At 42.7% G+C, this 27,498-nt stretch overlaps 4 protein-coding genes across 7 annotated transcripts; 2 read left to right on the top strand and 2 right to left on the bottom strand.

Moving 5' to 3' along the window:
• The first annotated feature begins 1,567 nt into the window (after positions 1-1,567).
• On the top strand, positions 1,568-4,865 carry Doc1 (Dorsocross1). The gene is made up of 5 exons (XM_002047824.4): positions 1,568-1,805; positions 2,334-2,499; positions 3,466-3,733; positions 3,800-3,937; positions 4,235-4,865. Exons 1-5 carry the CDS (start codon positions 1,715-1,717, stop codon positions 4,730-4,732), a joined length of 1,161 nt encoding a protein of 386 aa, XP_002047860.1. The 5' UTR covers positions 1,568-1,714; the 3' UTR covers positions 4,733-4,865.
• Positions 4,866-6,505: 1,640 nt separating this feature from the next.
• LOC6624110 (ankyrin repeat and MYND domain-containing protein 2) lies at positions 6,506-7,979 on the bottom strand. Its single transcript, XM_002047823.4, has 3 exons — positions 7,695-7,979; positions 6,864-7,631; positions 6,506-6,803 (listed from the first exon to the last, which is right to left on the bottom strand). Exons 1-3 carry the CDS (start codon positions 7,899-7,901, stop codon positions 6,573-6,575), a joined length of 1,206 nt encoding a protein of 401 aa, XP_002047859.1. The 5' UTR covers positions 7,902-7,979; the 3' UTR covers positions 6,506-6,572.
• A 259-nt stretch (positions 7,980-8,238) lies between these two features.
• On the top strand, positions 8,239-25,276 carry LOC6624065 (CYFIP-related Rac1 interactor B). 4 transcript variants are annotated; one of them, XM_002047821.4, is made up of 5 exons: positions 8,239-8,328; positions 9,589-9,903; positions 21,117-21,380; positions 24,585-24,847; positions 24,916-25,276. In XM_002047821.4, exons 2-5 carry the CDS (start codon positions 9,721-9,723, stop codon positions 25,178-25,180), a joined length of 975 nt encoding a protein of 324 aa, XP_002047857.1. In that variant the 5' UTR covers positions 8,239-8,328; positions 9,589-9,720; the 3' UTR covers positions 25,181-25,276. The 4 variants fall into 4 exon arrangements, with proteins under 4 accessions (XP_002047857.1, XP_015030586.1, XP_015030585.1 ...); XM_015175100.3 differs by having other exon boundaries at positions 8,243-8,478; XM_015175099.3 differs by having other exon boundaries at positions 8,243-8,505.
• LOC6623101 (uncharacterized) lies at positions 23,063-24,139 on the bottom strand. Its single transcript, XM_002047822.4, has 2 exons — positions 23,875-24,139; positions 23,063-23,792 (listed from the first exon to the last, which is right to left on the bottom strand). The coding sequence occupies exons 1-2, from the start codon at positions 23,929-23,931 to the stop codon at positions 23,121-23,123; spliced, it is 729 nt and encodes a 242-aa protein (XP_002047858.1). The 5' UTR covers positions 23,932-24,139; the 3' UTR covers positions 23,063-23,120.
• Positions 25,277-27,498: the final 2,222 nt, after the last annotated feature.

Genomic DNA, 27,498 nt, shown 5'->3' with positions numbered 1-27,498 from the left:
CTGGGTTTTGGATTGGGCTTGGGCTTGGGAACTGGTTCACCGGAAATATGCCGTCTACTCCGACTAAATGTGCTAATGTGTCCAAATTGGCAATTTTGTGAATGCGCCAAGCTAAATTCGCAGTGCGTTTAGCTGGAATCCTTTCTAGTCCGTTTGCTGTGAAGTCAAGCTCGAAATTATTTCTTGGCAATGAAATGCGATTTGGCCGTAGCGCTTGAAGAGAAGTGCAAATTGTATTCGGGCATTCCCAAGAAAGTGTCACTGCCTTGAAATGGGGGTTCTGCAGATGAGCAGCCTTGAGTGTATACAAAAATATCTATATTTCAATTTACCTTCAAGATCAATGTCAACGTCAAATTGTTTTGGCATTATCTGAACTTAATATTTGCCGTGAATATATTTAAAATAGTATTAAAAACATAACACAGGATCTGCTTAATCGCTTTACATCTGCTTAGACCATGAAATACTCTTTTAATTTATGCTTTGTCTCGTTTTCTTAAAATTAAATTTGGCCTGGAAACGCAGATCCTTAACCTGTATGTAAGATTTGACTTCGTTTACCTATGATAGTACAGTCGATAATTTTCACATTCATGCTGACTTCCTGTAGCCTTGTGATTAGTTTTTCGGGAAATGCACTGAGCCAACTGCGATTAGAAGCAATTTTCAGCGCTGACAAGCACTAATCAATAGTTGAGAACCCGAGCAGACCCAAAATGGGAAACTATGGTCAGCAATCTGGCAAATAAACAGCAACTGGCTGTATATGGCGGAGGAATTTCGAAACTCTGAAACGGGCAATTAACAAAACCAACAAAATTTATGTTTCACCTGTCTGCATAAAATACATAAATACAAAATGCCAGACAATGCCAGCAAGAGCCAAAATGGTGGCTAATTACACGCCACGAAAAACGGCGAATGCCCAAAAGACACAGTTCCAGTCCCCGTCTCAGTCTCAGTCCCAGTCCAGACCCTCTCGATCAAATCGACGGAAGCCAAAGTCGCGGGGCAACAGCAATGAAAATAGCAACGGGCATTTTTCCAGCCGTCTGTTGCCCGTTGCCGTTGCCCGTTGCCGTTGCCGTTGCAGACAGGCGCGCTGTGGAAAATCTCACTTCTGAATTACAAAGCATGCCACATTGAAGTCTGACTGACAGTGCACCAGAGCGGGACAGAGGCGGATGGAGAGGGAGCGCAAAAGTCAGTGGCGCAGAAAAACACTGCGGCTGATGAAAATCAACAGTGCTAAGCGTTAACTTCGCCACTAGCTGCCCAGCACGGTCCAAGTCTGTTGCTGCCTCTGTTCTTCTCCCCTCTCATTTTCACACAAAATGGCGTACGATCGTCGTCAGAGCGAGTGCGCCATAGTCGAAGTCGACGTCGTCGTCGTCGTCGCTGTCGCTGTCGCCGTCGTCGTCGGCGTAGGCGTCTCGGCACGTCGACCAATCAGCTTGCGCCGTCGCGCGAACTGGTTTAACAGGTAGCCGCAGAGCAGGGCTCTGCTCTGGAACTGTGTAACCGGCTACGACGCGCGCGCAGCTAAGCGGCTGGCTCGCTCAGCCCAAGATCAGTTGGTTGCGAAACGTCGTGCGTAACAGAACCTCGAGCGTAGCGCAGAAATAACATATAAACAGTTGCCAAGTGAAGTGTCATACAAGTGTTACGAGTACCAAATTTTTGAGACCTTCCCCAAATCAAACTTTTCACAATGTTGTCCATGCACGATTTAATGGATATGCGCATGCAGCAGCAATTGGCCCATGAGCTGTACCGTCAACAGATCATGCAACGCATACCAGGTAAGTGGGCGTTTGATAGCCAGACGAGGTGTCCAAGTGCCGACGGCAAAGCTTAAAATAAAATGGAAAATATAACAGTTTGGCGTCAAAGATATCTACAGATTTTTGTCAGAGCTATACGATCTTAACAATATGCAGTCTCTCGTTAGAAGAGCTGGCTAATACATTGGGGTTACTTAACAATGAGGATTCGGGCTTGAATTTCTAGTGTACAAAAGTTTTTAGATACGATTTGTGGTCTGATATGCAGAAAACCCTCAACCAGACTGAGATCTAGCTTTTTAAAAATATATCAATTGAGGACGGGACATGTCCCCCATCTTCATGAGATGGCTTAAAAAGTGGCCTCACATAATTAAACTGTCTTGGTCGGGCTCTGGAGAAGTTGCTATTTCGGTTCATTCATAATTTAGCAGCTGAATAAATTGTTGGGCCATGCCAGCTGGAAACAGGTCGAGGCAGCAAGCTAACGAACTAGCCAAACAACTTCTAAGCAACTGGCTCATAGCGTCTACTTCTAACCCACAGATCCCTTTCCGGCGATGCTGCCCCTGCATATGGCACAGCCGCAACCGCAAATTATGATGCCCAGCCGGCCGATGTTGCCGGGCGTGGAGGCCAAATTGGAGAACAACGAATTGTGGCAGCAGTTCCATCAGATTGGCACCGAAATGATCATCACCAAAAGCGGCAGGTAAGTTTCCCAAGAACTGTGCCACAAATCCAATGCAAATAGCGACGCGATGCGAGTTCGTGTAGTCGAACAACTTGAAAAGTCAAGTGCAGCGGCGGGGCCTATGTCAATATTTGCCATGACCCGGCTCTCGAAAACCGTGGCCTAATGTGGCGCCTAGCGATAATTCAAAACGCAGCAGGAGCTCAATCGCTGCCCGGGCACACGAGCACACGGACAACAGTGACAACAACAAGTGCGGCCGCAACCGCCGTCCTGGCGCCGGCGCGCTCATAAAAATCTCTGCTCAGCGACAACGGCCGCATTGTGCCGCTTTGACAATGCTGCAGAAGACCGAGAAGCTGTCTGAGCATGGGCCCGTCCGCCGTTCTCTACCTGCGTTTTCACACGTTCGCTATACAATGGGCCGCTTTGTTGCCCCTCGAGCGTCTTATGCATATTCTCCGATAGCTGAATTTTGAGCCCGAAACCGACTACCGAGCGGCAGCGACTGCCCGCTGGAAATTAACATAATTATGAGTTGGCCAGCTGCTGATGGTGGGGAGAAGTTTCAGTGTTGCAGTGTGTCCACTTTCTCGGCTCATTAGCCCTGCATTGAGTGCTCGTATCGCCACATTTGGAAGCCGTTAAGCTGAATGCCCGACAGATCTTGTCTAATTGTTTGGCGCCATGCGCTGCGCTTCCAGCAATTAATCATAACTTAACTCGCATTGCATTGTTTTGAGTCAGGGTTTTTGGATTTTGAGATTTGTTTTCGTTACGTTTTAAATCGATGCAACGCCATCCCGATTCCCCCGCTGTTCATAATTACACACTTGTTGGGCCAGGCCACAAATCAAAATGCCAGGGCAACGCCTTTTTTGCGCTTAGAAAGATACCTTGATTTATAGTTGCACATGGCTGCATGTGCCCATTGTTGTATGTGTGCCCACTTAATCAACGTATATTCTTGTCGTTCTCTTGCAGACGCATGTTTCCCTCGATGCGCGTTTCGCTGAGCGGCCTGGAGGAGGAGGCCAGCTATTGCGTCCTCCTGGAAATGGTGCCCATTGGCGACTGCCGCTACAAGTTCTCCGGCTCGCAGTGGGTGCCCGCTGGCGGAGCCGAGCCGCAGAGTCCGCAGCGCATGTACCTCCATCCGGATAGCCCGGCAACGGGCGCACACTGGCAATCGCAGGCGCTGCTCTTCAACAAGGTCAAGCTGACGAACAACACACTCGACAGCAACGGACATGTAAGTGCTGCTTGCCCTTGACAGCATTCCGCAGTTACTCAATGAAATTCATCTCTTCATCCACAGATTGTGCTGGCCAGCATGCACAAGTACCAGCCGCGTCTCCATATCATCCGCAGCAGCGAGCTCACCCAGCTGCCCTGGGCGCCGCAGCAGGCGTTTGTCTTTCCGGAAACGGAGTTTGTCGCCGTAACTGCCTATCAGGTGGGTAACTTCTTCTCGCTCCCAGCCATTGAAGCTGGCCAGCAGTTAGATAAAGGCGCCGCGGGGGGTCAATTGTCGCCCGCATGCGCAAAAACCACTTGAGCGTCTGTGACAGACAGACAGATTTAGAGATCGTGAACTGTCGCTGATTGCCAGCTCTATTCACACAATGCTCAAGTGCTTGCCGCCGGCTACGGCTACGGCTACGGCTACGATTACGGCTACTCGCTGACGCCAGGCAGCTCGGATTACAGCAGTCGACTAACCAAAAGTCTGTTTACTTCTTGTGTTTTGCAGAACGATCGTATTACCAAGCTGAAGATTGACAACAATCCATTTGCCAAGGGCTTCCGCGAGACCGGACAGTCGCGCTGCAAGCGCAAGCTGAACAGCAGCTCCAACTCGAATGCCGACTCCGAAGATGATGGCTCCAGCGTGAGCAGCTGCGATTCGCCACAAGCCAAGCGGCAGCGCACCGACTTTGAGCAGGACTCGCAGCGCAGTCTCTCGCCGGCATACTATGCGGCCGCCGCGAGCACAGCTCATCCGTACCGTCATGCACTTGGCTACGCGCCCGGCGCAGCTTTGTTGCAGGCGGCTTACTTTGCTGCAGTGCCTCCGATGGCTTCCCTGCCGGCCAGCTTAGCAGCGGCTGCTCCGGCGGAGCCAGCAGTGTCCACTGCATCCACAACGACTGCGTCATCGTCTGCTTCCGGCACGCCAGCTAGTTCACCGCCCACGACGACTTCTACGAAACGCAACAGTTTCAGCATCTCGGCCATTTTGGCCTATTAAACGCAGCTTTTCCGGTTGTCGTCCACTTCGAAGCTTTTGTTGTGATCACGGTGTGCAGTATATAGTCTATAAGTTGTAATTTGTTAATTAATTTTAAGCGCAGCTTTCGAATAAAGCAAACTTTAACAAACAATTCTTGGTCTATCGATTCTTATCGCATCTATCGATCAATGCGAATCGATCGTTTTGCAGCCACAATTCGAGGCTGGACGCACGCAGTTCGAAGCGTGTTCAGGCCCCGCAACCTTCGGAGCTTCCGTTTTTACAGGTTTTGCAAGTCGGAGCAACTTTGGCGGGCCTGAAGCAAATTAATGTGCTCCATCCAGCGCGGAGAGAACGAATGTTCGTTCGAGCTGGCCTAAAACGAACTCCGGTAGTAGTTAAAACAATTCTCACAGATAAGGCATCCATTATGAGCAGCGATTTGACGGCTTTGAAGGCGTTTGGTCTTTGCCGACTGTCGCCTCCGTTCCAGCGCTGACGCAGCCACGCAGAAGCGGCTGCTGTGCATCTCGCTGGCATGTGGCTCGTGAAATTTTCGTTTTTATCGCACCTTTTATGGCCGTTAGCCATGGGTTCGGGAATGGGATCGGGTTCGGGATCGGGTCGAGTGGTGTGGCCATTTCCCTGGCATTATTATCGCGTCAAATGCGACAAATCTGTCTGTGCGCCGCCGGCGGCTGCCTTTTAGGCCTGCATAATTGGTGCGATAAGCCGGCGGGCGACATTCACGACGCATGCGTGCGGTCCATGCTGGAGGCTGGCCAAAACGGTGGCGCCAAGCGCTTCCAGCTTAATAAGTTTAATTAAGTTTTTAGCTGGAAATTCTAGCTGGATTGTGGAAAAGTTTAAATCAAAATCAGCTCGTTTTGCTGTTTAATTTCATTCACAGAAATCTATGCATAGCTTAAGACAGCGCGACAAATAATTCACTGGCTACACAAAGTTGGGAAATTATTGTTTTAGAGCGGCTTTAGCTAATTTTGGGCTTGTTTTTTGTACCTTCTTTTCAGTTTTTGTCACATAAATTTGCTTTTTAAATTTTGAAACAATTAAATTATGGGATTTGCACGTTTTCACCCTCCCAAAAAAAAAAAAAACAACAACAACAAAGCAACAAAAAGTGTGTAGCTCTTGTCGGCATCTGCGCTTTGGAAGTGGTTTTTAAACGCTGCGCCTTAATTTGTTGAACTTATAAATATATGTACATATATTTATGTTGCTGTTTTCTTGTTAAAAACAGTGGCAAAATGCGTCAAAAATCGTAGATTATGCGATTAAAATGCAAATCGTTCGCTCACGTTTCTAATTTGTGCTTGTTTTAATATACTTAATGAATTTTTATGCGTAGGCAGCTCTCCCGATCCGGTTTTTGCGGTCAAAGCTGTTGTTATTGATAATTCCGCCGATAATGATGTTTTATTGTTTTTGTAAAGGTGTCGCCGTTCATACGTGTTTGCGATTTTATGTGTGTGCCGTTTGTTTTTTTTTTTATTACCAAATATAATATATGCATATGATTGGGCCATAAAAGTGGCTTTACGATCCAAAAAAAAGCAAAACAAAGCAAGAAATGAGCGAGATATTTCATTAATTTTGAGATTAGGCGCAAACTGGTTATCGGAATTTGAATTTTAGCAGAGACCACTGAAGGTTTGGGTCTTGGCTATAGCGTTGATGGTAAAACACTGCATGCCTAAATAACTCACAAGATGGCGCCACTGCACGCTAACAGCTGATTTGAATGAAACAAATATCGTGGGAATACAGGGATTTCAATGCTTTTAAACAAACCTTAATTAATTTATTTAAAATGCAGGTAATCATTGTGCAAGCGATATTATGCTGACAATTTGGCTAGCTCCTCGTGCAGCTCGGAGGTATCAATCGGCGCCTTCGGTTGCTCCTTAGCTCCGGCCAAGACGGCTGCCAATAGACGTGGACAACTCTTCTTATGCATAAACCAGTGCAGACGCTGGCACTCGCGATCGCAGTACTGCACGGCCTTGCACTTGGAGCACTTTTTGTCGGGCTTCTCCTGGCCACAGGAACTGCAGTAGCTGCTCTCGTCCTGCCAAATGCAAAAGGACACTTAACTATCGGAATTTATATTTATTGACTTGATACTCACCACAAAACCGCGCATTCCGTTGATGGCATTGCGCAGTATGACCAGAGCTGGCGGCGCATCCTTGGCACCCAGCTGGGCGGCTATTTGGCGGAAGATCGTGCACTCACGGAAGGGGAACTCGCGAGCGCATTCGCGCACCGTAAATTCAACATAGTCCAACTGCCCCAGCTTGTTCTCTTTGAGCACGCGCTTAACAAACACTTCGATAAAGTCATTTTTGTTGGCCCCGCCGTCCTCGGCCTTTTCCTTGTGCTGTGCCTTGAACTGCTCCTCGCAACGCATCAGCTCGCCAACAATCCAGCCTAAATAATGGAATTTAAATGCGAGCAGTTCGTTTACGTCGTGGGACTTTTGCATCTCCTTCTCGCACATCAGCACCAAAGCCTTGCGCAGATTGGGCAGAATTCGCAGCAGACCCAGCGACTGTGCATTCAGCGTTATTCTGACGGGATGCAGATTGATTTCGGTGACAAAGGTGTGAAACGCCTTGAGCAGCACGGGCGGAATGTGCGGCTCCGTCTGCTGGCCATGCAGCTGTGTGTAATACTCCAAGCTGGAACGCATCACGTAATTGTTGATGGTCTCCACGCAGGCGTGATTGCCCACAAAGGCGGCCATTTGGGAGGCGGTGCGAGAGACGCTGTTTATACTATTCGGATTGATGCCAGCATCCAGCAGTTGCCGGCACACGTGCGTGTTGCCCGACAAGGCGGCAAAGTGCAACGGTGTATAGTCGGCGCCGTGTTGATTAAGATTGATGTCAGCCCCCTGTTGAGTAAGTTATTAACTCTTAGCTATTGCATCACGCCCACAATATTTGTATATACTCACCATGTCCAATAGCAACTGCACCGCTTCCTTGTTGCCCTTAAAGCTGGCGTGTGCCAATATTGACATTCCGCTGTCGTCCACAAAGTTAACGCCGCCCTTTAGCTGACCCAGCAGCTGCTTGAAGCCGTTGGTGTCATTCTTGGACAAACGTTCGATCAGCATAAGCTGAACTTCGTCTAGTTGGGACTTTTTGCCGTCCTCGCTCATGGTTTTTTATTTTTGTCAGTAAAATGGAAAACGAAAAGTGTGTGCCAGTGTGTGCACTCCTAAAAACAGGCATCACATTTTCGTTTCTAGAGTTTCCAACACTGAACCGATAACAGAATATGAGCAGGCTCGGGCGGTGTTTAAATTTGTGCTGCAAAAATGAAGCGCGCCAAATTCAATTAGCTCACCATATTTGTCATATTTGTCAAGAAAAAAGCTACATATTGGTAGTTAAATACGAGTTGACTGTAGAAATGTGTGTATAAGTGACAGGTATAAGTTTGTAGTTCGTTTGATCACCATACCATATTTTAAGTCAAACACTCATTTCGATAATATGGTCTGCCAGTTTTCTGAACTCCAAAATTAGTACGTTTTTAGCTGCCGTCGAGAGTGGTGGTTGCGTTTGTGTTGCGGCGTGTTTTTGGTGTGTTTGTTATATTTTTTTAAACATAAGCCTTGTGTAAATGCCAGCAATGTTAAAGGCGCAAATGAAGAAACGCGACCATTAAACGAATTTTAAAAAATTGCGGCTCCTACGATACGCGAGTTCACGAAAAAGTTCTGCAAAGAAAAGGTGATAAGCGCGCAATTGGCCCTGCCTGTATGTTTTTCCTCTTTTTTTGTATTCGACGAAATTTCTTGTTTTTGCTGAAATTCCAATGCAGGAATAATCCACGAATCCACCCTAAAACAGCCATCGAGCAATAATAAAACTGTGCATATAACAAAACAGATAAGCGCGCAAAATAGCAACAGCTGCAGTTGGAAGTGCATGACTTAAAGATACCCCGTATTTTGAGTTAACATAAAGTATGACTTGTAAACTAATTGACTATATATATAATTGTTGATCAACTAAAGTAACTATTTGTTAGCCGTCTTATAATCCACTGGCATATACTTCATTTAACGACTGCTCTTTGTAGCAGCTACCCCTTTGTGCATTTGTGACAGGGTATTTAAAAGAGAAGTGACAGCCAGATAAGGCGACGCAGATAAACAAAGCCACAGAGTGTCGACGGTAATACACATACATATGTACAGCTCAACAAATTATTAATAAAAGAAACTCGCGCAAACTTTCGTCCGTTTTTCGCTATTAACTTAAACGAGTGAACAAGGGGTGGACTATGCGGCTGCCTAAAATGTTTACATGTGGCTGCGTGGCAAGGAAAATTGCCTTTTTTCCCACTTCGTGTGAACATTGGCCTTGCGGTGATTGCATGTGTGTGCGTGTATTTGTGTGTGTGCGCCTTGTTGTTTACTAATTTCGATAAGTTTTAGTTTCGCATCATTTCCTGCGCACAAGCAGCTCTCAAAAGAGCAAACACATGCACGCACACACACACACAAACGCACACATGCACAGCAAGACACATGGCAAACAGCCTCAGTCCATATCCGCCCCCCGCATTGCCAGTGTCGCCGCTGTTGCCTTGCTGGAGTTCAACATATTCACATTACGAACCGTTTTTTGTGCTCTCCTATCTATATTTCTGTTGAAAAAAAACTGTTTACTCTGTCCACTCTCTGTATGTAATCCTAGCAGCTGTTGCCGCCATAATTTATAAACCCTTAACAGGCCGCACCAACAACAGGTGCAGCGCTTCAGCAATGCAGCAACAGCAGCAGCAGCTGTTAATGCTTAATGCGTAATGAATCCCCTTTCTCCTTTCTGTTGCAGAGTGAAGAGGTGTACGAAATAGTGAAACGCAACCAAAAGTGCTAAAAAAAAAAAAATCAATACAAATATAAACATAATATATAAAGTCAAACATATTTAATAAGCCGCATTTGTAATAAATTAATTAAGAAAATGGGCAAACTGCTGAGTCTGTTGTCACGCGACGATTCAAATTGTTGCGCCGCCAAATCCTACGACGTTTTCCTAGACTTTGAGAACGCCGCGCCCACGGATACGGAGCGGGAAGTGTACGATGAAGTAGAGCGCGTGCTCAAGGAATCGGAAATCGTTTTAGAGGAGATACAAATCTATAAGGTGAGTGCGTCACCAACACGTTTCAGGGTAAAGTCCCCGCTGAGATATCCAACCGGTTGGGGTAATAAGTAGTTAATGATTAACTAGAATTGACGAACTAATTGGCGCTCTTTCGCCCAAGAACCGTATAAATATTTAGTTGCGCTCTTGTTGTCCCCTTCAACTGATAAGTTGAAGCGAGCACGCAAATATCAAATGACAATGTGCGAAATATAACGGGGGGCAGGCAACAAATTGAGCATTTAACCTTTGCTAGCAGCGTCAACAGTTATGTGATCGCTCTCTCTCTCTCTCTCTCTGTCTGTCACTCTGACTACAAACTCTCTGCTCTCCCGATTATTTACTTGTGGCTGACCAGTGTGCTCGTCAGTTTTTGAGTTATTTTTATTATGTGTTTACTAAATTGTTTCGAAAAATATCCTGTCCCTTAAATATTAAGTTATAGTTATACGAACTGTTAACCTCTCGTATTAAATGTTTCTGCTTTCTATACTAGGCATGGGTTCGTAGCCGGATCCTCCTTGTTCAGTTGCCTAAATGAGTAGGTCACTACTATAATTCTCTCTTTACTTTGCTTGCCAAGAGTTGGCCACACTTCTGCTGGCTGACTCACGTGTTGCTTGATCGGCGTCAAATTGACTTTCTTCATATCGTTGCTATGCTTGTGACGTCAGTAACGAAATAACATTCGGCGCGATGTTCTTGCAGTTCTCTCTTCACACGTTTTCTTTGGTGGGATTAGTCATGTTGTGTTTTGAAGTCTAGCGTTTATGTAATTCTCGTTGTTGCCGCTGACCTTTGCTAAACTCGAATTCGAATTCGAACTCGAGCTTGATTTGGGTGTCGTGGTGCGAATTATTAATTGGCTTTCGGCCAAGCCAAATGAAATTTCTGTCCAAAGCGTTAATCAACGTAAATGAACTGGAAAATGTCCACAAAATGAGCTCATTTCCTTTGTATAAAGCGTGTGTATCTGTGTGTGCCTGTCACCCAACGGTAAAAGTGACCAACGCACAACAAAGACGACCTCGTAACCATTTCAAGCCTTTGAAAGCTCACAGCACACCCCTCTTCCGCCCCTGGGGACTACTTGAAACGCGCTCAATTCTTTTTTGGTGCACATTTATTTTCATTGCAATTTTAGTGGAAGCATTCGCGACTTTTTGCGCCCGCCGACTGTGGGTGACTGGCTTGGGTGGTGGACTGGTTACGGAGGCACTAAACTGGTTGTGTACACTGTCTATACAAGCCCACAATCCCCCTCTGTGATTCCTGACACACAAATCTTTGGCCTGGTGCAAACTGAAGCAAAATAAAAATGGAAAAACTTCACGTTTTGCAGCTATAAATAAAGTGAAAACTGCAGCTAGTCAAAAGAAAGAAAAGCAAACAAGCAGAAAAGCGTTTAAATTGGTGGTGCTGCAGTTAAAGTATGCCTGGGGACATATACATATAATATTGTGGCTATATGGAATGACAATATAATGTTTTGATCTTGAAGCTTCTTCAAGACCAAATTGGAATACTTTCCATTGCTTGTTGTAATATATTTTCGTTATTTTCAATTCCAATTTGATGGGCGGGAAAACGTGTTCAGCTCTGCTGTAAAAACCCCATTTCCAATTATTAAGTGGATCTATCATAGTTAGTGCACATTATGCGATTGTCAACCAGCTTTTGTGGCCGAAAACAGGCAAACTAAATCAACAAATGCGGCTTTTGTGCGTAATAAACAAATGCAACAACAGCGGCTGTCAATAAAGGCCTGCAATAACAATAACAATGACAACAACCTTAACTAAAAGGCAAGCTCATTGAAACCGATGTCAACGACAATAACAATATTAACAACAACAATGATAACAGCAACAACAACAACAGCAGCAACAAACACAATAACTATCAACAACGCACACCTCTAACAATAATAATCATAAAAGTAATCTAACAGCTTGTAGAATATGAAACGAGAACGCGGCACAGATAACATTTACTGCGAATGTATGCCAAAAGATGTGAAAAGCCATTGAAACCTGATGAACTAATTGCAATTAACACATGACTCGCTTTTAGTCTGCCCTTCAAATGTGGTTAATTGTAATGGGCAATGAAATACAGCCAATAAATGACGGCTTAAAAATATCAATCTATATATATATATATAGTATTTGACTGCTCGGATTCCCATATTCTTCAAATGCCTAGCTCGCAAGTTCTGAGTTGTGCGACGATCATCAGAAGATCAGAAGAAGTTCTATATATTTGCACAGGGATTAGCTGAATAGGCAACCTTGGCACTGGACTCGATTGGCGCACAGTGTGACGAGTTAGAAAATAAAATGTGTGAAATGCCGCTGTGGTTACAATTGTTTTATAACACTGTCGACAATGCCCATGCATATGTGCATATACATTTACATATGCATACATATGGAGAGTTCAATGAGTTCAAACGCAAATTGAGTCATCAAATGCAAGCGAGCATTAAGCAAACCATTTGCTTGGGCAATCGAAGGCGAAGCGAAGAGTTGCTAAAATGGAAACAAAGGGAGTATTTCATTGTAATAATTATCATAGCATTTATGAAATATTTACATTAGAAGCCTATGCAACTTGGGAGAAGGCCAAGACTGGCAATTCAATCGACATTTCTGCTTGACAGCGATTTAATTAATTAACAGAGTGCAACTATTTGAGGCAACATTGGAACAGTAGCAGTGACTCCTTCCTTGTAACCTGAGATATCACCTGACAGAATGGATCTATCTGAACTCAGCACACGCTACAAATTAAGTCTTGTTAATAATAAAAACTACTCACTATGATGATGAAAATATATACCAGGCAATTCTCATTCATACTGCAGAGCTAAAAGATAATATAAAATGATCTGGCCTATTTAAAAACTATTCTATTCAAGCTTCGCTTTTTGGTTATTTTCAGTGCGTACGCTCTGCACATTTAAAGCGATCCCTTTTATTAAATGCTGCTCCACATATAATTGACAATGCAGCCTCATATGCATATGAATAAACGGAACACTTAAATGTTGAATGTCAGTTTTAGAATGAAAGCGACAGGCGGCAGCGATAAACACAATAATGACAAAATGAGCAGTCATTAGAGACTGGCTGCCTAATCCCCAGACCCATGCCCATACCCATACCCATGCCCATTCCCATTCACGTTGCCAGTTGCCAGTTCCTGTTGCCCCCGCTTAACCAGTTCCACGAAAATATTAAATGATGTGCGGCCAATGCGAAAAAAAGCGTCGCGTCGCGTCGCGTCGTCGCACTTCCGGCGAGGGGCAGTCAGTCAGTCAGTTAACCAGTTAGTCATTCCACCAGCTGGTCAGTCAGTCTGTCAGTCAGTCAGTCAGTTAGTCAAAATATAAGTAATTGCTATAATGTGCGTGCTCAACACGAGTGTTTGCGTATTATAAAATATAATGTTCGCATGTGGAACCCTTTGTCCATGTCTAAGCCTCTCTAGCAAATGGTGAAGCCATCCACCATGTGACAATTCAATTTCCGTTGTTGCATTTCGCATTTCGAGTATTTCTCACAGCAGTTAAATGCAGTGACCCCCCAACCCTCACCCCCCCTTTTCACGCTGTTTGGCATTTGAATTTATTGCACAATCGTAAAATGTTATTTTTTTTAGCTTCTCAAATTACTTTGGAGCTGGCCTTATTGAATATTTACCTGCCCACAATTTCACTTCATAGACCAAATTAGCGACAAATTAAAGTAGACATTCGATTTATTAGTTACCCATTTTCACTTTCTACCTTAGATACCCACGACATATCCATATGTACGGCCAAATAGGTGTGTATCTATCTGTTCATATATCTATTTTCCTATTTGTATTTCCGACGCCATCAGCTGCACATTAATTGCGCACAAGAGAAAAGGCAAAACGCCAGATATATAAACCGTAAAGTAAACACAAATTTAAACAATTTACAAGCCCAGTGCTAAATTCGGTCCATAATTTATTGTTTATTTTTATATTGTACCCTGTAGTTGATACTCTCTGTAGAGATAGTGTGTACGCAGAGATACAGAAAACCGAGAAAACAATTGTCGACGGTTGGGTTTAACGGGTTCGATTGAGTTTTAGAGACAAAGCATTTTCCAAGAAAATACTGTTCAGCTCAGATATTGATTCGGCTGTTTTGTGGGAATTGGTTTGATTTAAATCTCGGTTAACATAAGATATTAAAATAGACTCAAATCCGGAACACATCAGTCTGAAAACTAAGGATCCCAACCATAATCTTGATGATAATATTATAGGCTCTTCATTTCAGAATTTAGTTTAGTTAAAACTGATTACGTGGTATTCATTAGCTGAGCAATGACCGACAGAATACTTTAGTTTATTATCATGTTTTTCTGTAATTACATTTTGCGCTTCTGCCGCCCACTCGTGGAAGAGCAAGAGGAAGGAGCACTTGAAACACTCGACCGCATAGCTGACGCTGACGCTGATGCTGATGCCTCATTATGTTCTCCGCTCAGGTGGCAATTGAGGCGCAAGCTTTGCATATAAACATTTGGCCTCCGCCCCCACAGACGGCTGCCACAATATTTTGCGGCTTAACCGAATTTAACTCATTTCAATTGAATAAAACGACAACCTTTTGAATATGCAGAAGCTCAATTATGATGCTGTCTGAAGGCTGCATGCACAATGGCCCCGTTATGGATAATGCTTGCAACATGTGGCAGGTAGCAGGTAGCTCTGGATTAGGTGGCAAAGTGCTTTTTATTGGCTCGTCTGCTGTCGCCCCCATCTGCCTTGAACTTGCCGTCTTTTGCTGTAATTGCTTTGCTAACGGCTTTCAAGTGCCACTAAAAATGCCAATGACCATTTAACTCAGACAGAATGCATGTGTGTGTGTGTGTGTGTGTGTGTGTCTAACAAATGTCTGGCTTGTTTTCTGTGTGTGGGTGTGTGTGTGTCTGGCCGCTTACGGCAGCTTAGAAACTGCAAGTGCCGTACAAATGCCAAGTCACAAATTCTTTCTGCACTTTTGCACTTTTTTACTGAATTTCTACACACACACACTCGCACACACACATTCATATATATATATATATATATATATATATATATACAAGCAAGCACTGTGTATTAGTGTGTAACAGAAGAAGCCCCCGGAGTTGCCTGGCACAGGCTTTTCTTTAAAACTAAACCGATTGATTTATATTCATAAATCGTATCGGATCCATAAATAGACTAAAGCAAACTGAAAGACCAACTTTTGACTTTTCAAATATTTGCATTTCGTTCTTTTCACACAGTTCCTTCTATTTTCTGGCTTAGGTAAGCAGAGTAATTTTGTTTTCATTTTGCCTTCGGGGGGTAGTTTTCCGAGTAGATGAATTTCGGCAAAAAATATTTTAGAAAATCAGTTTAAAGCCGAACGCATGAAACAAGAAAAGTTCCATGGAACCGTCTTAAAAATATTCCTTGACATTTTTAGGTTGTTTTTTTTTTCTCGTGACAACAGACAGCAACAGCAGGCGAATGCTCCAGTTGAAACGGGAAATGGCTCAGGAATTTTTCTGGCGTTTTCTTTTTGTGGATTTTCCTCTGTTCTCTTTGTTTGCGTATGCATGTGTGTGTCGTCAAAGTCAATAAAAATGCCAACATTTCTCTGTCGATTTGCGCTGTGTTAATCCATGGTCTGTTTAACATCGGAAATATGTGCATTTCTCTTGCTGGCCGAGTCAAATCAAAAGTGCTTTGACAATTCAAAATTTCTTATTTTAATATGATCTAACGAACTGACTGAAACTAACATAACTAAAGGTACCTCTTTCTAATTGTATTCGCTGGTAAAGTCTATTGATAATTCCCAGCCTTTAGAAAGTAGACAAAGGTGAGTCGGCTTTTAGGCAAACACTGACATTGTACTCAGGTTTGTTAACTAAATTAATTTGAGGGCTCCTTTTAATTGCTTTGTGCTCTTATTTGTTGTACAATATTGTCTGTACGTTGACCCAATTTCATTTGTAATTTAACAAGAGGCTAAAAGGCTGATCTAATACGACAATATGATTATCACTTGTTTTGATATTCGATAAGTGGCAAAGGTCGATAATTAAATGCAATCATTTGGCATATCGTACACTTCTCTTTAGCAGCGAGAAACCTCTGCTCACGCCACTGATAATGGGCTTGTTTATCTTATCATTATGACATTGTTGTTGCTGTTGCACTTGCCTGGCTGCTTATTTCGATTATCTTGATAAATTACGACGCTCGTGACATCCAACTGGCGGCATTATAGCTTTTTTTTTGTTTCGTTTTTTTTAATGGCCCAAAGCCCTTGAAAAACGCGCTGGAAATTAGGCCATTGTCGTTATTTTTAAATGTGCTAACTGAAATTTACGCATCATTTGCGAGCTTTATATACAAACCGTACTTAAATTAGCATCTGTTTATTGCTCAGTTCAGTGGGTCCCGTAGAGCTCCTTTGTTCTCATGCCTCATGAGCATTATGCGTATTATGTGTGCCTACCGTGTACTATGCGGGGCCAGTTAGTCAGCCCCCCTAACTGACCCATCATCATCATCATCATCTCCATCCCCATCATCATCATCATTATCAGCTTATTGGATGAATGATGCTTGTGATTCACTGAGCAGCTGTTTTAGATACTCTTACATGATGCGTATAATAATCGTATGATGTGCGCTCTCTACCCATATCGAGATCTCACTTTTCAATGAAATTTTTCCCTGTACTCATTACGACATCAACTATTTATAAATACCTGCATCACCTGTAGAATTTGTCCATAGTTCACGTTTGCTCTTGTGAAAATCGAAGGCAATTTACCTCGAACCACAACAAAGCGCCAAATGCCGCTTTGATACATGTCGAGTCGCTGTTTGCTTGTAGAACTCGGCGATCAACTTCTATGACTCACATGACTAAAGTTTTTGTTATTGTTGTTTTTGTTGTTGTTGTTGTTGTTGCTTTTGCTGCTCCTGCTGCCAGCAGTTCTACAACACAAAGAGACTTTTGCAATGCGCAAACATATGTTGTACTCGTACCCGTTGTCGTATTTGATATCGAGGCAATGCGACGTTCAGTGGGTCCATTGAATAATTAAGAAGCCCATGTCAGCGGAAGGCATTTAACAAAGAGAAACAGAGAGGGAGGGAGAGAGAGAGTATGTTATGAAATATTTATGATTAAGTAGTCACACCGAGCGGCGCTTGGATTGCTTTGGATTGAGGGGTCTACCATGGGAAATTGTGGACTACACTGAATCTGAATGTCACTGGATGGCGGCCGAGTGTCTGTGGGTGCTGCCACCCGCTAATGTTAATGGGCCTTTCCCATTTGCTGGGACTTTTTTTTTTGGTTGATAAATCAAAATTATGAGATTTTAATAGTCATCGTCGGCTGGCATTTATATGAGAAAATACATATTTTGTTGGCCTTTAAATTTTTCGTGGAATTCATTGATTTGTTTGGCATCGTCGTCGACATTTTATTGCTTGAGTGTGTCGTATTATTAATATTGTTCTTGTGGGCCTTCTTTGTGGATTGCGAAATATAATTGGAAAACCGCAAAGCCGTCTCTTATCATTACATTTAATTAACGATTAAAGTGCTTTGCTTGTGGCAACTGTTGCTGCGGAAATACTTAAATAGCAGATGTAACTACTGATTATCAAAGCTAACTACTGTAAGTTTAGCCAGACTAAAGCCCAGGCTTTATTTAGTCAACACATGCATATCTATATTGAGCTTGTATATGTTACAAAATAATAAACTATATTTATATACCTACAAAGTATCAAAGTAATATCTGCTTTCTCTCAATTAGCTTTCGCATTTTATAAATAAAAATATTTTAAAAGATCTCGGCGCCTTAGTAATGTATATATTTATATATGTGCATACATGTTAAAACTTATAGCACGTGCGGCATGCAAGACAACAAATGCACGCTTAGTTATTGCATACATATGTACATACATACATGCATACATACATATTTTTGCATTGCATGCCCACACTTTCCTGTTACTGCACTCAGTTGAACTGCTTCGTTGTTATACACTATACCCATTACATACTGATAAGAAAGAGCATATTAAATTTATGCATATGTATGTAGCCGGCAGAAACAAGCCACTGTTGACCAACTAGCCGGTATAGATAATTCTACCAATTCTTATGAAATCATACCTCTAGTAACTGCAAATAAATAAATAAATTTTAACTTAAAATATGTTACAGAGATCTTGTGCGCTGTCTACAATATGTTCTGTTATACACTGTATGCAGACAATAATATTTAACCTTTAGGTTAACTCACCTTATGTCGCGAAGTTGAGTACAGGGTAATTTAAAGTCGGCCACTTACCATCTCTTTTGCCTCGAGCAGCGTCACACACGCTGATTCCAGGCGAGCAGCCCAAGTTGGCGATAAGCAGTCGTCAAGCAAACGGTTTGTTGCGTCGATTACGCCATTCTCATTGGCTCTTAAACATAATTATCGAGTGCAATAATCGATACATTTTGAAGTGTTAAGCATGCTAACGGCCAGCGACACCAGCGAGTGCCATCCGTGGCGGACATCAAAGCTGCCGCAGAAGGCCAACAACACTCGTTTCCGCGTTGAGTGTAATTTAATTTACAATTAAAACGGCAGCAGGCCCTCACAACATTAACAAGGCGTTTACTTCTTCTATGCAGAGTGCTGCAAATCGCAAAGTTAATTAACTATGCGACGGACGCTGCCTACCCCCACCCCCTCTCCCTTTCCCTCTACCTATTTCTCTTTCTCACACTCTCTTTCGTCTGAGTTAGATGAATTGAGCTCTTCTATGCTAGAGCGCCAAGCAGCATTAAGTTGGGCTCATTAAGTGTTAATTAAAAAAACTAGAAACAGTTACAAAACGAATACTGTTTTTACCGCAGCAGCATTAAAGTCATGCAAGTTCAAGTTTATTGTTGTTGTTGTTGTTGTTGTTGTGGGCGAAGTGTGAAGATTTCTTGGTAAAATGCATGAAGCAGACACAGCACGTGCTTTGTTATTGGAGCATGTAACGTTTTATGCGATGCTGCAGAAAAAGGCGATGAATCAACAAATGTTGAATGAATGAAGGAGTGTGTGTGTGTGTGTGTGTGAGAGAGAGAGTGAGGGGAGTACCGTTTCCTGTGACAAAACACAAGATGCTGCCTTGGAACAGCAGCAGCAGCAGCAGCAGCAGCAGCAACTCCACCTATGCTAGGCTCTTTGTTTTCGACGTGCACATGTCGCGATGTGAGATAAATGCTTGAAAAATAAGCGAAGCGGCTGAATCAGACACCCACACACACACACTCACACATATGCAAGGCACACAGTGCTGGCACAATCTCAGCCTGCGAATCTGTCTGCCCACACAGCAGCAGCAGGAGCGTAGTTTCCGTTCGTTGGCCAGCTATAAAGTCCTTAGAGTGTCTCTGGCATAAACGAGACAATACAAAGGCAAAGTCAAAAGAATGCGCACCTCTCTGTTCACTCTCTCCCTCTCGCTCTCTCTCTCACTTTGTTTGTTGACTTGTTTGTACGCGTTAAGCATTTGTGAAACTTCAAGTGCAGCAGCAACTGCTGGTGCCGCTGGCCAAGGACATGGCTGTTGCCTTCATGGACAGGTGTAAATGTTGTGGAGCACAAAGACGTGCACCAAGGTAGCTACAACTACAAAGCACCAGCTCCAGATTCACGCTTCACTTGGCCTCATGTGTTTATTTAGATGCAGACAGTCGTATTTTGATTATGCCCAAGCACTCGTCGATGGGCTTGCAACAAATAAACAAAAAAGTCTGAGGACGCCTGAGGGTGGCTGCCACAGCTTCTTGCTGTTGATATGTGTGGCAATTAAATTATAAACATACAACATGTGCGCTTACCTGAGCCTATTTCATTAGAGCACAAAATGGCGAAAGGTGCGAAAATCAAAAATAACATCACACTGGGGTTACATCTGTAAATTGTGTAGGGTAAATGTGAATTGAGGGTTGCTTTTATACAAATTCTTTAGAATTTATAACAAGTTCGCTTTAAGAAATCTTAGCAAACGTTTCAATTAGTGGGCGTGGCATTTGGGGTTAAGCAAGTCGCGGTTTGAATGTTTTGTGCGTTAAACTTTTAAGACTTTCGCACACTGGTTGCCACTGAGTTATCTTGTAGCTTGTAGTGTTGCAAAACGAAGAGTTGTTTGCTTACTTGAAATATATATACATATGTATGTTTAGGGAAATTAGAAGACTTTTGTGAAATAATGCAATATATTATCTAGAATCAGGGCTCGAATACCAGGCAAGTGTTTAAGAGTGTAGTTGTGTTCTTGTCAAAGAGCTAGGCCAGGTTGATAGTTTATGACTAAATCCCATAACAATATACTATATATTTTGATATAGGCCTGAGATGAAATAACGCATGAAGTGCTTAAGCCATAAGAGAATGAACAGAGTAGTCAATATTTGTAATACTTAAACTTAACATCGTAAGGGACTCTGATTCATAATATTGAACTTTGGTGTGAGCACAAGGGTCATTCACTCGCTTCATTTACCAGCGACTAGCCAGGTCGACGTGTTCATTTTAAATGGCAAATTTAGTGCTGTTTGTGGCACTGGACAAAATACATGTGTCGATTGTTAGAGAAACTGAAACGCAACAATTGATATAATCAACGCCATTTGCTGATTGCCTATGTTATGCGGCGGAGAAACACAAAAAGCGGACGCAAAATCAACTTTTGAAAACATGCAATGACCGAGCGTTCGTTAGGCCTTATGATAGTCGTTTGTTTTATATTATTTTTTTTTTTTTTCAGAATTTAGATCATAAAGCGTCGATAAAAATCGCAGAGCTAGCCGCAGCACGCAGCGGTGGCAGCGACGGCGCCGTCATTGTTGCATGTGGCGTAGGAATAATAAAATAAAAGCAACAACAAACCAAACTATGTTGTTGCTGCTCTGCAGTTGTTGTAATAAAACAAATGCCCGAATGAATGAATATAAAAACTAAAATCTATAAAAGGCGAGGAAAATCGTTTATTCGCCTATTCGCCTATTGTTTGCATGTCAAGCGAACATTTTACGGACCGAACTTTACGGACGCAACCCATATTGGATGAAAGGAGAAATATTGAAAAAAAAAAAAAAATGTTGTTCACTTTTGCAGGGCGCCAACAAAGAAATACGCGAAGCTATCGCCGATCCTTCGCCCGAGGTGCAGGGCAAAGCGTGGTCCGCCGTGCTGCCGCTGGTCATAAAGCTGAAACGCTGCTACGAGCACTCCCTGGAGCTGGACAAAATAGTGCCCAAGCTGCTGGGCCAATTGGTTGGCGGCAAGCTGAATCCGACGCAGCACCTGGAGACACAGCAGGCGCTGGTCAAGCAGCTGGCCGAGATACTGGAATTTGTGTTGAAATTCGATGAGTACAAGGTGAGTAGCCCCACGTGTCTGTGTGTGTGTCTATGTGTGTGTGTGTTTGTATACGTGTGCGTGTCTGTTACAACTTTTGCCTGATTTGGGCACGAGTAACGCCCACTGGACTTGGCGCTGTTTCAAGGCGCGTGGGTCAACAGAGTTATGTCTTCTTTAAGACCAGGCCAACCAGACCAGACAACCAGTTGGTTTGTTGTCATTTGGTTTTCCTTATGTGGGTGCAACAGCCAGTTGAAGTCTTAGCCAAGCTGCCAACTCATTGCGCGCGTGGTTGCATTTTTAATTGACTGCCAGCTTATCCGTCCATCTGTCCAATCGTCCAACTGGCTGTCTGTCAGTTGAGGCGAGCGCGTGCTGCTGCCCATTGATGAAATATCTTGCGCTCTACAGTGAAGCCTCATTTGGCTGCACGCACTCGTTTAAACGGCCTGGCCAACTGTCGGCGCTTCAGTGAGCACGCAAAGCGGAACGAAGTATACTCTGTGGCAGCGTGTAGAGGAAGAGAACACATCTCTCAAGCCCTTAGATAGATCGCCTTTGACGTAGACTCGGAGTAAAGCATGTTGAAAATAATTAAAGCTGATAAAAAATAAGACAAAACAAGTTAAGAGGGCTCTGAAAAAGGTAACCGATGCGGACATAGTCTGTAACTTTATGCCTCGGAAGTGTTTCATCTCTTAGCCTTAAACTATTGCCCGATCTGTTTGAAATGGTTCATGGCTTTAAAATGGCATCGTCATGTTTATTTGAAAAGCATAACTAGATCGATTGGATGCCTCCTTGTGCCAGCTACATACACAAGCACAAATCCATGATGAACTTTTCACATAATAATTGACCAATATGGCTCAATGTGGGCCAAACTTGCAACTCGTAGGATCAGATAGCTCTGTCTCTTTCCCTTATTCCATTGACATATAAATGTTAGCCTTTTATTGTGTGGCCCAAACAGAAATCGATTGAAGCACTGGCAAATCTATGTATGCGCGTTTTTCCATGGCTCGTTGCCGTTTTGTAAAACTTTTATGAAATCGAATCGAATGCGGTTGTTGTGGATCACAGGTAGGGAGGGAAGGTGGTTGTGCGGCACTGCAGTTTGACAGAGGGCAATTCTCTCTCGTGTGCAACTTTTATGCTGAAGTTGATAATGATGATGATATTGAGAATGATGACGGTGTCGTTGTGTGTTTAAGTGTCATTTCGGAAATACACATGCACATACACAGCCACATGCACATGCACATGCACATGCACATGCACAGGCACATGCACATGCACATGCACATGCACTTCATATACTTATATGTAGGATGCAAACGTGCCTTGCCAACTAACAGTAAAAGGCACTTCCGTTTCTAGGCAATTTCCACATTGTCCGCACACTATTGTTGCTCGGGGTGTTCCCGTTTATTTCGCCATTTAAGAGTGTGCCTCAAAGTATGCTACAAATGTTATTGACTGAATTCGTTAAACAGATTAAGCGTCGACTGTTCAGCTACAGTGATGCCTCTCGCAAAGCGAACACGGCTCGGAAGGGTTTTTCTTTTACGTGAGATAGCTGATTATGTAGATCAATATTTACATTTATATATACATATTAGAGTATTTTTCTGGCCGCAATTATAAAGATTCTTGGCACACGCCCAGAAAGCAAATAAGTATTGCATGTTTTTGGCACATTCGGGACGTATTCAGTTGACACAGGAATTTATTTCGATTTGTTGACCCAATTGCGAATCACTTGTCAACAAATGTGCTATAAAATGGCAACAATCTTTGCGGATATTTACGCAAGTAGTCCGCGTAATGTTTTTCATATTTCGCCTTAAACTCGCGATGACCAAGTGGCTGAGCCGGCTCATAGTATCCGTAGTTGTTGTTGTTGTTGTTGTTGGCCAGAGAGCGACTGCCGCCGATTCGAACGATTTGATCCTCCCCGCGTCGGGAATCAGCCCCGGCAAGCAGCTCACGTTGCTCCAGTTCTGGCTGGATCTGCGGTTGTGTGTAGTAAAAATGTTCATTGTTGTAATTGTGATTGGCAGCGCGTGTGGGCGGCACGTTATTGATGTTGTTGCTGTTCAACCAATTGCGGCTCCTCCTGTCCGACTCCACATTGGCAAAGGTATCTCTATTGTTGTCGTAATTAAATGGCAAATACTGACGTTGCTGCTGCTGCTGCTCCTGCTCCAGGCCATTCGCTCCATCATGTACAACAATTGGCGCACCGGACCACACGGACTGCACCGCAGCAGGATAAGTCCGAGTATAGGTCAGTGGTGCGTCCGGATAGCCACTCCATAGAGGCTGCTGGGCCTGTTGCTGATTATAGCCAACAAACTGACCGTTATAGCCCGATGACGCATATTGGGCGGCTGTTGAGTGTGAAGCTACTAACAACAACGCAACTAACTGAAATATTAAGTTACATAACAACAAATTAATCATCTGGATGTTTAATAATAGCAACAGATGAAACGAAAACAAAACTCACCCACTTAAAGCCTCTGAAGCCGCTGTTGTTGATGCTGATCCGTGTTGCTTGCCGCATTGTTACTTACTGTTAGAACGATTTATGCTAATAACGTATTTATATTAAGTTTTGTTCACATATAATATATATAAAACGCTGTCATGTTTCAAGCGCTCCCTCAAGGTAAATGATGAGACACTCGTCGGCCGTTGGGGCGGCAGCTCTCAGAAGTGTATCTCACGCACGACTCCAGTGCAGCCCTGACAGTTAAATAGACTCTGAAATGTATGTATTCGCGTTATCCGACTCGAAAGCTAAGTTTTGGGCCTGGCTGAAAATTACAAAAAATTAAGTCCAATTGCGATGTCACGTAGTGCAATTAGAGATAAATGTGGCGTCTATTAAAGTGGCTAGCAAAGCAGTTCAAATAGATTGCATAAGCAGTAAACTGTTCTACATGCAAATGTAAGCTGCCAAGCAGTGCACTGCTTATCTACTTCACACTTACCAAGGGCCGAACTCCCGCAGAGAAGTTATCTTGGGCTCATTTCTGTACAGGCACAATCGATGCATCCCAAGCCTTGGAACAAGCTTTCTCCGAGATGGTCTTTGCCTAGACAATATACAGAAGATCTGTTTAGTTTTCTTTCAGAAATACAGTACACAGTACATATTAAAAATAAATAATTGAATACACTTACATCTTGTTTTCGTTCTATTTCAACATTTAGATGAAAACGCCCGCCATACAGAACGACTTCAGCTACTACAGGCGCATTGTCAGTCGACAGCGCGTGGACTCCACGGAAAACATGCTGGTCAGCACGGAGCTGGCGAATCGTATGTCGCTATTCTATGCGCATGCCACGCCCATGCTAAAGGTGCTCAGCGAGGCGACATCCAAATTTGTGAACGACAATGCGGACGATGTGCAAAATACAACAGAAACTCTTGGTACAATGGCCAAAGTGTGCCTGCGAATGCTGGAGAATCCGTGAGTGGCTCCCAAATGATAACATTTACAAGAATTGCAATTAATCAAAGACTTACTTGACTTTCCAGTAAACTGCTGCAGCAGATCGAACGGGAGGAGACGCAAATGCTGGTGCTGCGCGTTATGGTCGGACTGGTCATACTCTACGATCATGTCCATCCCGTGGGAGCGTTTGCGCGCGGAGCCCACGTGGACGTGAAGGGTTGTGTGCGGCTACTGCAGGCACAGCCGGCGATAAAGGCGGAACCCCTGCTGAACGCCCTGCGCTACACGACGAAGCATCTAAACGAGGAAAACACGCCGAAGAACATACGCAATATGCTAGCCGCATAATGGCAGAGTCCGGCGTGGAGCAAGCCAAATCGTTTTGTTTATGTGTAAAATTTGTAACGTTAACTTTGTTTAAAGATTTAAACGGTTTTTAATTTATGTAATTAATAGGCTTCTACTACGAGTATATATATATATAGAATTATTATGTTTAAATTGTGTGAATGTTGTGCAGAAAGGAGGCAGGCAGCATTTAGTTTTATTTATACATTTCCAATATTTGTCGTATTAATTTGTAATCATATTTTGTTCTCTTGTTTGGCGCCTCCTTGTGAAGTAAACATGCAAATATATATCAAAAACAACCAGAAACAAAACAATATTTAGTTCATAATCTAGCACTAATATTAAGTAATGAACAAACCTATTACAAATTGATTAACAAAACAAATTAGCGCAAAGTATAATATGATGGAAATGAATATCCTAAATTCCAATTTCAACTACTAACCAGAGATTATAAATTTAAATACAATTTTTAAATCAACTTTAGCATATTTTTTTGTACATGATATAAATTACAATTAATTATAAAACTAAAAACAAAAACAAAAACAATACATACCAACTAAAATGGCCTAAACAAAAACTGAACCATCAAACATTAAGAACGCAGATGCATTTATATTTTCACTCTGAACAAAAGATTTGATAAACATATTAAACCGAACCTTTGTATGATTATAAAAGAATGCTGCGCAATAATATTTTAAGACTTACACAAAGAAATTTATAAAGCTTGTATTAAAACGAACAAAATCAATCAATCAAGCAAGCGAAAAAAAAATAAACTGAAAACACAGACTAAATAATTCGATTTATGTGCGGTAGGAGTTAATGCCACAACAATAAACACATGTTGATGAGTATCTAGAATAAATAGTTATTGCGCAAAATGAAATATTAGTTGCTTTCTCACCTCACTGAATATAATAGAACTCTAATTTGATTATTTAATGATATGACGCTTATGAATCATTTCTGTAGATCTTGTTCTGCGATCGGCAATGAATTAGTTGAGGCCCAGTTTCAGCCTCTGCTGGTCTGGGGTCAAGCTTGGCATTACTGTCGCATCTCCTATGGGGCTAGGAATATCAGGTCGGAGCCATAGACACCTGGTGATACATATTGGTTCATTCAAATATAGTTAAATGTCTTCATGTGTTGCCTAGGAATCATAATGCGCTATGTCTGATTTAAGAGTCTGTTCATATTGATTTTTAAATAATATTCTTTATTTTGAGAACGCTTTGCTGCCCATTCCCAAGGAGCCGTGCCACATCGCTGGCAAGCTGCTTAGCCGCAACAGGCCTTCACATCGTCCTTATTTTCACCCTGATTGAGTGGATCGGCGGCTACGCTGCGCACGAACTTCGGATGTCCATGATGTGCCGGAGGAGCTGTTTCAGCTGAAATTCGAATAGTTGACTGGTTGGAAACTGCAAACTTATTCGATGAATTTTAACTTGCCTGCTGACATGCTGAAAACAACAGCCAGGACGAGTACGAGCAGAAAGAATATCTTCATGATTGAGCTTGGATGACGGTCAAGTGACTTCTGTTGTTTTCAGTGGGCGAGAGTAAGTATTTATACTTGTTGACCGCGATTACATAACGATTTTCCAATAAGCCCTTTTGCCAACAAACACTTGGCGTTAGTAATAAGCAACTAATCACATGCATTCATTAACAAAACAGTTGACAAATTCTGTTTTGTTTTATGCCCTTGCAATGTAAGTATAATGAATTGTGTTAATCTTCGGTGGATTTTCCCGGTTGAAGCTAAAGCCATGCTTTTACGTTCAGTTCGCAAGCCTTGTTTGTATATATATATATATATTTATATTTTAGCCCAATTATTCAATTTGTGATAATATCATACTATATGGTTCCCTTCCAACATCCAGATCTTGTTTAAAGTTTATACTATGTGCCGATTTCGAGGCGCTTCCTACATACATATAAAGACTCCTATGTAACGTATCGTCTTGTATATTTGTTGGTCTTCAAAAACATTGATTCAATGATAAGGAAGATATATATATTCCTTAGTTTCAAATCAAGATGTAATTTTTTTCATATTCCAAACCTGTACTAGGTGGGATTTGACATTTGCTATTAGGGAATAAATGTATAGGAATCCTTTCTGGTTTATGCGAATATACATTTATCTGATATATGTCTATACAAAACTCGTTTGATATCGGATGCATTCCTCATGGAGTGGGGCTATCGGAAGACTAGGCCCTGCGTCATACAGTACAAATTTCCATTACAAAAATCAATGTTAAGGCGCGTATAGAAAATCCTTTTTCGCTTTA

The sequence above is a fragment of the Drosophila virilis genome, chromosome 3, assembly GCF_030788295.1.
Source record: "Drosophila virilis strain 15010-1051.87 chromosome 3, Dvir_AGI_RSII-ME, whole genome shotgun sequence".
NCBI lineage: Eukaryota > Metazoa > Arthropoda > Insecta > Diptera > Drosophilidae > Drosophila > Drosophila virilis.
The sequence above is the reverse complement of the archived record's forward strand: the minus strand, read 5'-3'. Positions and strand labels throughout refer to the sequence as shown.